The sequence below is a fragment of the Centropristis striata genome, chromosome 23 (assembly GCF_030273125.1).
Source record: "Centropristis striata isolate RG_2023a ecotype Rhode Island chromosome 23, C.striata_1.0, whole genome shotgun sequence".
Classification (NCBI taxonomy): domain Eukaryota; kingdom Metazoa; phylum Chordata; class Actinopteri; order Perciformes; family Serranidae; genus Centropristis; species Centropristis striata.
The window spans coordinates 18,691,048-18,703,382 of NC_081539.1; the positions used below are offsets into that span (position 1 = coordinate 18,691,048).

The following is a 12,335-nucleotide window of genomic DNA, read 5'->3' on the forward strand; positions in this document are numbered from 1 at the left end:
CCCTGTTAATACAATGTCAGGTTGAGTTCTCCTGGTCTATTATTTTGTGGTTCCAGGGGGTTGACTTCTCTGTCGGTTTGTGTTTCACTGTTTTCTATATCCCCCAGTTACAATAATAATGTGTGTCTTTGCTCAAGGAGAGTTGTGTTTTGGTAACGGGGCTGCCATCGTTCTCTCTTGTCAGATCTTCCGGAGGTGTTGGCTGGTGTTCAAGAAGGCCTCCAGTAAGGGACCCCGACGGTTAGAGAAGTACCCAGACGAGAAGGCAGCCTACTTCAGGAGCTTCCACAAGGTACACACAAACGACTGAAACACTTTATGGATTACATTCTCAATAAGGAAACGTGTATCGTGAAATATATTGTTATGAAATTATCTATATCGAGCTAGAAAATTGGCCCTATTGCCCAGCCCTACATTCTGATTATTCTGTTTTTCATTGAACTTGTCCTAATGTATGAAGTTATGTTTTTCAATGCTTCACAGTATAAGAGCAGGCGGCAACCTCCGGAGCAAGGAGGCAAACCAGGAAGTGCCTTAAGCTGCATTCTACCGAAAATTCCAGCAAGGGGTGCTAAGTTTGGCTGCAAAAAAATCTGTCCATTCATGTCAATGCGAAATTTGAGAACTTTTCAGCCAAAATTAACATCTCAGTTAATGCTAACATGAATTAGCAGCGGCTTCTCTCAGTCAGGTTGAGGTGTAGAGAGGCGTGTAGTCAGTGTCGTCAGATCCCTCTCGCTCCTCCACATACCAAATATGGTCTGCTCCGCGTATCAGAAACAAGATGGCGACGAGTGTAACTCTGAACTCGATGCTTCCAACGGGCCACAAACCAATGGGTGACGTCACGGTCACTACGTCCATTATTTATATACTGTCTATTTATTAGAGTCACAACAATATTCAAGATTAAACATTTTGTCAAGTATTTAATTAGTTAATTGAAAATTCAGTTTTTTTTCTATAAAAAAAATGTCTTTGACCAATCTATGGCTGCAACTAGTATTTTAATTTCATTATTTTCTCCATTTATCTATCAAAAAAAAAGACAGAAAATAGTGAATAATGCAATCACATTATTCAGAGTCCAGGATCTTGAATTAAAATAAAGATGTATATTGAAAAAGTTAAGTTTGATTTTTTTCACTGTATTCTGATATTTTGGAGCAAACAAAATAATCAGTTATTAGTGAAAGTAATCAACACATTAATAGACCATAAAAAAGTAGGGATGCACTGATTGTGGAGTTCTGGGCTGATACCAATGTTTATAATAATGATTTAGAGGATAGCCCCGGTTTATTTGTGTTTTTCTTCAAATCAGATGCTGTAGTAGCAGCATATTGTAACTACTGTTGTCCAAGGCTGACCGAAAATATCCAAAACAACATTTAGCGAGCACAAAATTCATGTGACACAACAGATCGGCCATCAGTGAATCTCATCTTATTTGCCAGTAAATTCATTGCTGTGAATATCAGCCGCTGTAAGATCGCTGAATGGGAGCATATATATTAAAAAGAATGTATTCCTTGCGACCTATTTTATATTGTATTACAAACCACGTATTTAAGGACTCAAAGTTTACATAGTACTTCACAAAAAAAGCTTCAAAATCCCCATGAGAATATTGAGATTGTAGTGTACATCTTTATGGTCATATATTTTCTGTGTGGTTTTACAAGCCATGTTTCACAAAGCCAAGGGTTTAGATTTACATTTTTATTGCTCACGATGGGGCCTAAAGGGACTGATGTCAGTCACTCCCTTAGATCAACATAATGAAACATGTAGTGACCAGATTGCCATGAAATTAAGAATCAATATTCATAATCTATGGAGTATGGTTTATAATGATTAGATAATAACCTGACCTTTTGTCCAATGTCATAATATATTGCACCATATATGGCCTTTAATCTTCTGCAGGTATTCATGGTCCCCAGAGGACCCTGAATCTTAAAGTTTCTCTTCTTTGAATACCAAAAGGAGATTAAACCCGGTGCGTCACTCCCCGGGGAACAGTCTCTGGCCGAGACTAAATGCTACTGACATTGGCATGCGGAGCACATTCAACAGCCAAGAGTTTCATTTTGCAGTTTTGGCCAAATGGTAGAATTAATTAGCTTTAGCTGATAAAATCTAATGCTGATGGTCGCCCACCAGAAAAGAGTTGCCTGGCATTGTATTCAGGCGTTAGATGTATTCCGTGAGAACATAAAAACATGCCTTCCAGTAATATTGTGACATGAAGTGATGAGTAAAATGCAATATAAGATTAGCTGACCCAAAAAAAGAAAGAATATCAAACCTATCTGTGAGAACTAAGCTGTTTTACACACTCCTACCAAGAACCTTGTTTTCATCTTCATATAAAAAATATTCCATCCATTGGCCACAGATGATGGAGTTAAGGATCCATTAAGACACATTTTGCAACTTTATCTTCTCCTCTGGGGCCTTTTCCCTTCCTTTTCAAAGTAATAATCCAGTATATAATATATCTCTCCCTGCCTCTTAAGCCCTTTGAAATTCTCCAATTATGGCTCATTATCATGGTGAGAGGAGATGATGTTAAAGGAGTAGCACGGTGAACAGTGTTTTATAGTAATGAGAGGAGATAAGAGCAGATGATAGGGGACTTTGACACCAGGTTTCCTACGTGGCCGTAGTTTCAGGCTCTAAAATAGAATTATGAATTAGATTTGGGATTTCTTAAAACCGTCGAAATCTCCCGGAATGGATGCAAACACCAGCTCTATAGATGATTAGATCCAATTTGTTAGCATCCCCCGCTGCTACAGCATTGGCCATGTATTGTGAATGAAGCGTCTCCCTGCCTACTGCATCATGCTGTCACACAGGGCGTCCTGTGTGGCTGTTACACCCTCCCCTCCCAGAGGCATCTCATACAGCCAGCGCCAGAGTGAGCGATGAGTGCACACATGCACCAGTGCACCTGGTAATGCATCGCCACAAAGATCAAGAAAGGTCCCGTCTGAGGGCTTCATTCAACGCTGCAGTGCTTTGGGAGGAAATAGGCTGCACTGGTGGCTGATTTACAGAATCAACACAAAGGGGATTGGCTTTCTATTCCACTTTTTTCCCTTTCTCTCTCTCTCTCTCTCTCTCTCTCTCTCTCTCTCTCTCTCTCTCTCTTTCCCTGTGCCTTTTTCTCTCTGTCTCAGAAGCACTGGTCCACACAGTAAAACAATCTCTGAATATTTTTAGCAATATTTTTAGCCCTGCGAAAAGTTGTTTTTCTGTGTGCTACACTCCTCGAGCTCTCCTGAGCTCCTGACAGAGGCAACTAAAGTGGAGAGATGGAGCTGTATTTTAAAGCCTAAACACAGTCTGTGCATACGGATGGTTTTAGTCACACTGGCGCAGTTGGTCAGTTGGGCCACCACTTTAGTTTTGGGTGAAATATCTCAATTGCTGAATTTCGTACTGGCATTCAAGGTCCCCAGAGGATGAGTCTTAATGACTTTAATGATCCCCTGACCTCCTCTCTAGTGCCACCAGCAGCAGGATGACATTAAAGCCTTTAAAGGCCCTGACACACCACAATCTGTGGCCCTAGTTTTTGTGGTGTGTCCCGCACTGTTGGCAATATTGGCCCTTGTCGAAGACTTTTGGGCCAATTGGGCATGTTGAATTGGCAGCGGAGCCAGTCGGTGAGAGAAATCATTCTGATCAGGTGTTCAAATTGAGCAAACCTGTACACAAGAAGGGAAATGGACATGAGGAAAGCAAGCACATGACCTAAGTCAAAAGGGCAAACACAGAGCACGCTTGGTTTCATGTATCTATCACAACAGTTTGTATATACTTTATCAATTAAAGTGTTGGTGTGGTGTTCTGCTGCTGTAGCCCATCTGCTTCAAGGTTAGATGTGTTGTGTGTTCAGACATCTTCTGCAGACCTTGGTTGTAACAAGTAGACTCCAACCAGTCTGGCCATTCTCCTCTGACCTCTGGCATCAACAAGAGAACTGCAGCTCACTGGATATTTTCTCTTTTTTAGACTATTCTCTGTAAACCCTAGAGATGGCTGTGTGTGAAAATCCCAGTAGATCAGCAGTTTCTGAATACTCAGCTACCATGCCATGTTCAAAGTCAGTTAAATCACCTTTCTTCCCCTTTCTGATGCTCGCTTTGAACTTCAGCAGGTTGACTTGACTCTTGACTATGTCTACATGCCTTAATGCATTCAGTTGCTGCCATGTGATTGGCTGATTAGATATTTGTGTTAATGAGCAGTTGCACAGGTGTACACAACAAAGTGCCTGGTGAGTGAATTTGCAGTTCTAAGTCCTTGATTTCCCGTCTTTAATGACAAATACAGACTACTGTCACCTGCTGGTATTGAGAGTTCTTTCCTCTTACATAGGCACAGGACGTATGTGCTAGCTGGCCATTAGCTGCAATCTTTGAAATGTGTTCAAGTGCAACTTTTTGGCCCAGCAGGGGACGTGAGGCGATGCAGCAGTCAGCTTCATCAACACTACTGCTTTCATGTAGTTTTGGTGTGTCTGGGCCTTTAGTGACATGTCTTAACAGCTATTGCATATACTGGCATAACATTTGATACAAACATTGATTTAACCCTCAGAATGTATTGCAATAACTTCATAGATCCCTTAACTTTCAGCTGGCACCATCATCAGGTCAAAATGCATCCACTACTTTGGTTATGACTAAACTCAAGACATTCTCAGCAGCCTCAGCCACACTTTGTTTTTGTGCTAATAATCAATTGTTAGCATGCACTACAAATTATTTGGTTCTTACCAAGATAAAAAAAAAACTTAGATTTGGAAGTGTTGGATAATTTATCTTGTTTAAAGAATTAATTTCTTTTTTCAAGTGTTCAACGTGCTTATTTCTAGATTTAATAATCTGGTAACACTTTTATAATAAGGTCCTTAATAACCATTAATTAACAAGTAATAAGGCATTGTTCTCGTTTTAGATCCGGTAGTTGCAAAAAGCATAGTTAACTTATAATAGAAAGTATATTTTAATATCAATAAGCAAACAAAATAAGATTAATAAAGGCATGGCAAAGACATAATGGGTGGGTCATGGGTGTTTGTAATGCCATTATTAACACTTATATAATCTTATAAACACACAATAATGTTAATAAGCATCTTGTAAGGACTTACAAGGGCCGTATTACTTGTTAATTAATGGTTATTACAAGGACCTTAATATAAAGCGTTACCAATAATCTTAATTCAAGTAATCTTGTCAAGTGAAATTATGTGTCCATGCAGCAAGATAATTTCCCTCAGATTTAGTGTTTTTTTCTTGTTTTTAGACATCCCTTTTTTGCAGTGTGTTAACCAGCAACGTAAAGATTGCCTGCTGAATATCCGCATGTTAGTATAGTCATTGTGATCAGCTGAGAATCCTACACTGATGGGGTACTATTGGCAATGGAAAATGATGGAGGAAAGTGAGTTTAGTGGAGCAGAGCCGTACTATGCAGTGGAAACGAGGCATTAGTCTTCTTAATATGAGCTTTAACGTACACCTTTAAATAAACGAAAAGAATGATGGAAAAGGAAGAAGAGGAGTGAAGATGAGGAATAGGTCTCATCACAAATTATTCACTTTGCTCGGACTCTAGCGCCTCAGGCTGGGAATGCACCCAAATCTCTCCCTTAGACACACGGCTTCACACAGAGACACACACACACAAACTCAGAGAGACTAAAAAATGCACAGTTACACAAACAGAGAAAGAGATGAGAGGCTTGTGGAATTCACGGCTCAGAAATTCCCTCAGTTGAAGCTTGCTTTGTGTCAGTAATATGTATGAATGGCCTGCCCGAGGACAAATACATACTGTATCCTCACAGGGGGGAAAAAGTCACCTCATCTCATATAAAATATTTAGATACTATCTTTGAGGAGGATAAGAAATTACAAATGAAAAATATCTGCTATCTTTCAATATCCATAGCCTGCTCTCCCTTTTCTCTTCTTATAGCTCTCTATGAATGCTGAATCGAGGACTTCTAACAAAAGAAGGGATAATTTATTATATGTAATGTTATGGAGCAGGGAAATCTGTAGTCCATATATGTTGTGTGCGTTATTAGGCCTGGTCTTTTAACCTTAAACAGTCAAGCTTTACTATACGGGCAGTGAGCCCAGCTAATTCATTCCCAACAGTCTGGCAAAAGGCCCACAGTTAGCGCACAATGGACTACAATAATGTAATGGGCCTTATCTCCCAGGCAGAGTGAACACAGAGAGGACTGTTGAACAAAATGGCCTGTAAATGCGGGTGATATTCAATTAAATGTAATCTTCTCTTTTTTTCATTCGCGATCAATCTCCTGGTAAAGTGATTTAGATGCTTTTGATCGCACTCTTCCCTATTGACTGGAAAATCAGTTTGAAGGAGAGGCACTTGAACAGTGGATGCACAGTGTATACAGCAGGGACATCGGGTCACATTTATTCATAAAGTGCTTTCAGCCATATATAACACTACTGCAGCAATCACTGTGCTGCACCGAGCTGACATTGTGGATGATTTTTAGTTTTTAAACAGCGGGAAAACTATTATTATTTATCCCTCAAGATCACCCATATTTCTGTTTTGCTTTGCCTTCCTTTTACATGCTAAACCTCTTACTACTATTGCACTTTCAGCGAAGTCAGTGCAAGATGGCAATTAAGCCTTTGCTGCTGCTGCTGCTGCTGCTTCTGGCTGTGTTCATTCAAGGTAATGTGCTGCTGCCACTCTCTCCTTCCTCTTTAGATCACTGAGCTCCATAACATCAAGAACATTACCCGGATGCCGCGGGAGACAAAAAAGCACGCTGTGGCGATCATCTTCTGTGACGACACATCCAAGACGTTTGCCTGTGAATCGGGTAAGCAGGGGAGGGAGGAAAGCATTGACTACTTTTTGTTTTTATATTTGTTCATTTTTGCATGAATGTGTGTCGAGAAAGTGCAGTTTGCAGAAAGTTTCTCGAGAAGCGGAGGAAGAAGTTCAATGCGTGGCAGAAAGAGAGAGGTGAAAGAGGCAGTGGAGACTTGGAGTTTAGCCAAGTGATGCTCATTTGCCGCTATATTAAGAAGTGGGAGGATCTGTTCCGAAATATTGATTTTCATACTGCAGGTATGAAAAATGATATTGGGCATCGTTTGCAGTGTGTTGCAACCCAATTAAGGACTGTAACAATAGAGATTGCCTCTAATACGTGGACAGGAAGCCAAAGAGGCGCATGATCGGCACACGGCTGGTTGAGACTCAACAGTCTGTTCTTTAGGTGCAAATAAATGGAGCTGAGCGTAGAGGAAGCCAGGGGCTAGATAAGGTGGATGCACCTTAATGTGCTGCTGCTAAACAGACGAGGATGAACGTCTTCATTTTAAACTCCAGCCTCGTGGATGTGTGCGCACATCTGTAGCGGTAAACCTCAGGGGAAATGTTATTGAACTAAGAGCGGTGAACTCTCTTTTGCCTTTACTCTGTTTCCCATGATCACTCTCTCTCTCTCTCACTCTCTCTCTCTCTCTCTTGGCTCATTTCCATGCCCACGGCCTCCCCCCAACTCACACCACCATATGGATGTCTCCATCACCCTGTGTCTATGACCTCCCATAGTCCTTCACTACCTGGAACCCCCTTACATTTACACCCCTCTTTCCCGGCACCTTGGTTGGGCATATATACACATATACTAGGAGAAATACATGATATTTATCTAATTCTTCTACATTCAGGGAGGAAATTGGCATTCATTAAAAGCAGTAAAATTGTTTTTTTCAGGGAGCTATGTGTAAAAAAAGTACAAATATATTCCAGAGCTGAGTTATTTGCCAGGTCCAGCTGGGTCAGGTTACATGAGAGCTTACCTACATCATGCTAATTTGGCATCCAGCCTTCCCAACGCTGTGCAATGTCAATGGGAGTTTGGATCTGAAAACTGAACCTGGCAGTTGGAAAGCAAACTTATTTTAGGGCTGCCATCCAAAGAAGACAGTTATTTTTTAAAATGTTTATTTATTCTTTATTTAAACAGTCATTGGTCTGTCTATCTATCTATCTATCTATCTATCTATCTATCTATCTATCTATCTATCTATCTATCTGCGTACAATGATGCTTATTTTTCTTTAATTTGGGTTAATTTGTTGAAGAAAGCAGCCTTCGGGGTACCTTTAAAAAACTATTATAATACATAATCCACATAAAAAATTGTCTATTTTTCATTCTAGCTAAAAAAGAAAAAATCACTTTCCTCTTCTAACAGCCTCAAATATCCTGTATCGGTCCGGCTCTATATTTTATTTTTATTTCAAAATAACCTTTTGATGCCACCATCCAGGCAAAGGCTTGTTGTTTAATGTGAACAAAGGACAGAACAGATCTCACTTGTTTCTTTGTCAGATGTGTGTGCATCTGTCAAATATGCACCACAAAGAGTTAAGAGAGTGTAACCTGCTGATTAAATAATGTGTTTCTCCTCATTTTCCACAATTAAATCAGGTCGAACACATTGTGCATACAATATTATCTATTATATTCGTCTGAAATCAGGAAAGACAAAGAATCACGACTGTCTCCAGATTGGATTCTCACTTATTCTCTCGCTCCAACCTCATCCTGTTTTTGTCTTGCACTCTTCTCTAACAAAAAAACACTACTCCATCCTATCCCATCACACACCTCCGCACACACACAGAGACAGCCTCCTACCATATTTCTTCATGCATGGCACATAGACTAGCGAGGCTGCCTCTCTGCTGATGAAGTGTTTGTTTAGCCGATTTTCCACTCAGTGGCCTTAAAAGTGTGGGAGTTTAGAGGCACTCAAAGGCCATGGTAACTCTGAATGAGAAAAGCTGAATCTGGGGAGGCATGAGCAAGGAGCTAAAGTGCAAAGCTGCTGCCTGTGAGTGTGTGTGTGTGTGTGTGTGTGTGTGTGTGTGTGTGTGTGTGTGTGTGTGTGCATCTGTATTTCAGCTCTCTGTTGTGTGTGAATGAAGTGCTTCAGGCAGCAGCAGACCTTTCCTTCACCCTGCAAAGTTGTGTAGATCTGTCCCATTGGACACTACAGTTGATCTGACAAACAGGCTGTCAGCTACCACACCGGCTACATTCAAGTGAATGGAGTGAAAATACCTCCACACACATACTACACAAGCATGCATTCACTTTTGATTAATAGACACAGAAACACCGTGCTGGTCCCACGCTTCCAAATGTGTGTCTGTACACATCACTGGGCATAGTTACATATCCCAGAATTCCACAGGGCCTGGAGTTAAGGAGCTTCAGAAAGATAACCAACTCCGGCATTTGCCTCATTTCATACCTCAGTAACTCTCACCGAAAGCTCACATAAGACAATTGGAAATCTTCTCCATTGTAAACACTATTTTTTTCTGACTTAACAGGAAGGTGAATTGGTATTCGCAAACAACAGACTGCCATGCAGACTTCCAGATTTGATTCATGAAATCATTTGTCTCTACGCAGCCTCCAATTAAAAAATTCTGCCCTCCCCCCTTTAGGTGCCAGCTGTCACATGTAGTAGATATAACTCCTTACTCAGAGCTCAGCTCCTAAAACAATTCATGTGTATGGCTCAGTTTGACTCGTCTCACTTTTAGTACCAGTACTTTTCTCTTTTTGTTTTCCACTGCGAATAGTACGCACTCAGTGTAGTGGGTTCTTAGCTAAATTGCCATCGTGACGCTGCTTAAAACTACAATTATACGTTGTCAATTGTAAAGCCTAGTTTTTTGGGCTACTATTAAAAAAAAATCTGAGTGAATACAAAAGTTGTGGTTGCTATTGGTAGTAGCTTGGCTATTTAAAAATGTTAACTGAGAGGTATTAAATCAAGTCAGAAACAGGGTCATTTACTTTTTTCTCTAACCAGTGAAGTCGCCCCCTGCTGGCCATTAGAAATAATGCAAGTTTATGTCACTATTCGCATTGGCTCCACTTTTGAGACCCAGAGGCTATGTCCACTTCTTTTCAGTAAAGACTCTTTGGAGTGGTATCAATTTTCCTTTCTAACCTTCGACAAGTTAGAAAATTAGTGTGCCCAGTCTTTCAACCAGCTCATTTTGTTGAAAAAGTCTTTGTTTTCATGCATACATTTCCATTCCAATTAACAAGCTTCAGCTTTAATTTGGAAAATAGCTCATTGATTGTCTGAATAGATGATCACTGGTTTCAGTTGTGGCTGCGGCCTTATTGTTTCAGCAGAGCTACTTATATTGTGCAGCCATGGAACTGAGTATTGGCAAACGAGGGAGGAGAAACCTAGCATCCATCTGTTGTTGGCGATTGCTGATACCACCTCCTCTTTTAATCTGCACTGAATCGATCAGATTGATTTTCCTCCCCCCTGGTTACTGTTAGCTGTACACATGTCCAGCATTTTATTCTGAAATCCCTCGGCTGATTTATGTGCATGTGTAAACACACTAAAAGGCAGCACGGCTGTGGTCGGATGATCTGTGTTTTATTATGTCTACGGAGTTGGATATGGAGGAGGTGTGTGTGTTTGTTTGATGGAGGACATGCCTTAACGCTGTGCTGCTGTGTGGCTGTGTGCAGAGCTGGATGCAGAGGAATGGTGTAAGCTGCTGTGCGTGGAGTGCCTGGGCAGCCGTCTCAACGACATCAGCCTGGGAGAGCCAGACCTGTTAGCAGCGGGGGTGCAGCGGGAGCAGAACGGTGAGTGCCCAATTAGTCCCTGCTAACACAGACAGCCATTCAGGGTCAATCTCTCACACTCAGCTCGCCACCAAGCAGTTAGCGGTTGCAGTCCGAGCCCGTATGTGTTAATGCAACTGAGTCCTCAGAGGGTTAGGGGAGCAGAACGGCCACTGTCCAATTAGGCCTGGCTAATAAGGGCCATTTTTTGTCAATATCTGATTCGAAGTCTCCTGTAACAGTCTTTTGTTACATTAGCACACGCTAGTTCAACTTCAGAACTACGTTTGGATGTGTGTGTGTTGAAGGAAACCTGTGTGTGTGTGAGTTAGAGCACAGGTCACAGGCTGTGGTCGGGGCTCTGTTCCAGCCCTAATGAGAAGTGCTGTGCATCACTGGCTTCCCTCATAATGAAGCTTGTCACAGAGATGGATGAGATTATGGCTCCTAAAGCCATGTGAAATAAATGTGCTTCCCCACATATTCCACTCACAGGAAATGGAAATGGAAAAGAGAGGAGACAACAGGGCGCTGCTATCACAGAGGAGCTCATTCTCTGTGTAATTTGTAAACTCGCGGAGGAAATTGAAAAGGCAACAGGCAAAGAAGAGCAGTTTAAAGTTGTAAAAGGGCGAGTAATTGAAAAGAATCTGCCGTCATTTCAGCCCATTTCATTTCACTGCAGCCGTGAAGTGAAATTGTATTCTTCAACATAACTTGGCCTCATTTTTTAAAGATATCAATATACAAGTTTTTGACTGAACCAACTGAACTGTAACAACACAATTTCTCTCTCTTCTGTTGTGGCAGAAGTTTGGTGTTCGCTGCAAAAGTTGCAGCAGTGTGTTACAGAGACAGAGTAGGCGCTTGGGCCTGCAACCATGTTTCAATTAGTGGCCCTCCCCAAGCAGCAGGGGCCGATAATTAGATCAGAGTTCATTTTCACTGTCCCTAAAAATACGCCACACTATGACATTGCCATTTTCTATCCACTGCAGACACATGGCTTATTTTGAATCATTAAGCGTAATTAGTGAGAACTAATTTAGATTATGGAGAACTCGCTCCCTCTCTGTCTCCCTTCCTCCTTCTGTCTGCCTCAGAGAGTTAGTTTTAATGTGAACGGGCAGATTTTCCTTGATCCCAGTCCAGTTCACTGGACATCAAGTGAGACCCACTATAGGTGAAATCAGGTAAAATGCTTTTTAAAAACGTTATAATTGGTTTTATGCTTTTGCCCTGATCTATGTCCCAACAATTTACAGAAAGTTCTTCATGGTTTCGTGTGAGTCCTGATATGCAGTGTGGACTATGGGGGCTTTTGGGGTCCAATCAATTCAATTTGCCACGTGGATTAGTTCACACTCACATCAGTGATAATTAAAGCAAACAGGATGCACCTCGACACAATTTAGAGTTTCACAGGAAAGGCAATACTTTGCAAAAACTTCTAAAAACATGTTTTCACTTTGACATTATGGGTTATTGAGTGTAGATTGATGGGCAAAATAGCAATTTTATCAATTTAAAGTTACAGCTACAACACAATAGAATGTGCAAAAAAGGGATTTACACACAATTGTTCTTTTTGGGACTTTGTCCAAGAAACTACTACATACTGAAAAATA

The 12,335-nt window shown here is 41.0% G+C and overlaps 1 protein-coding gene across 1 annotated transcript in view; it reads left to right on the forward strand.

The window, feature by feature from the left end:
- Positions 1-12,335, forward strand: part of dok6 (docking protein 6) — a 52,054-nt gene that overhangs the window by 27,913 nt on the left and 11,806 nt on the right. Inside the window, exons 2-4 of the mRNA XM_059327301.1 lie at positions 185-292; positions 6,784-6,898; positions 10,609-10,728. Coding sequence (XP_059183284.1) covers positions 185-292; positions 6,784-6,898; positions 10,609-10,728 — 343 coding nt within the window. The remainder of the gene's footprint in view (positions 1-184; positions 293-6,783; positions 6,899-10,608; positions 10,729-12,335) is intronic.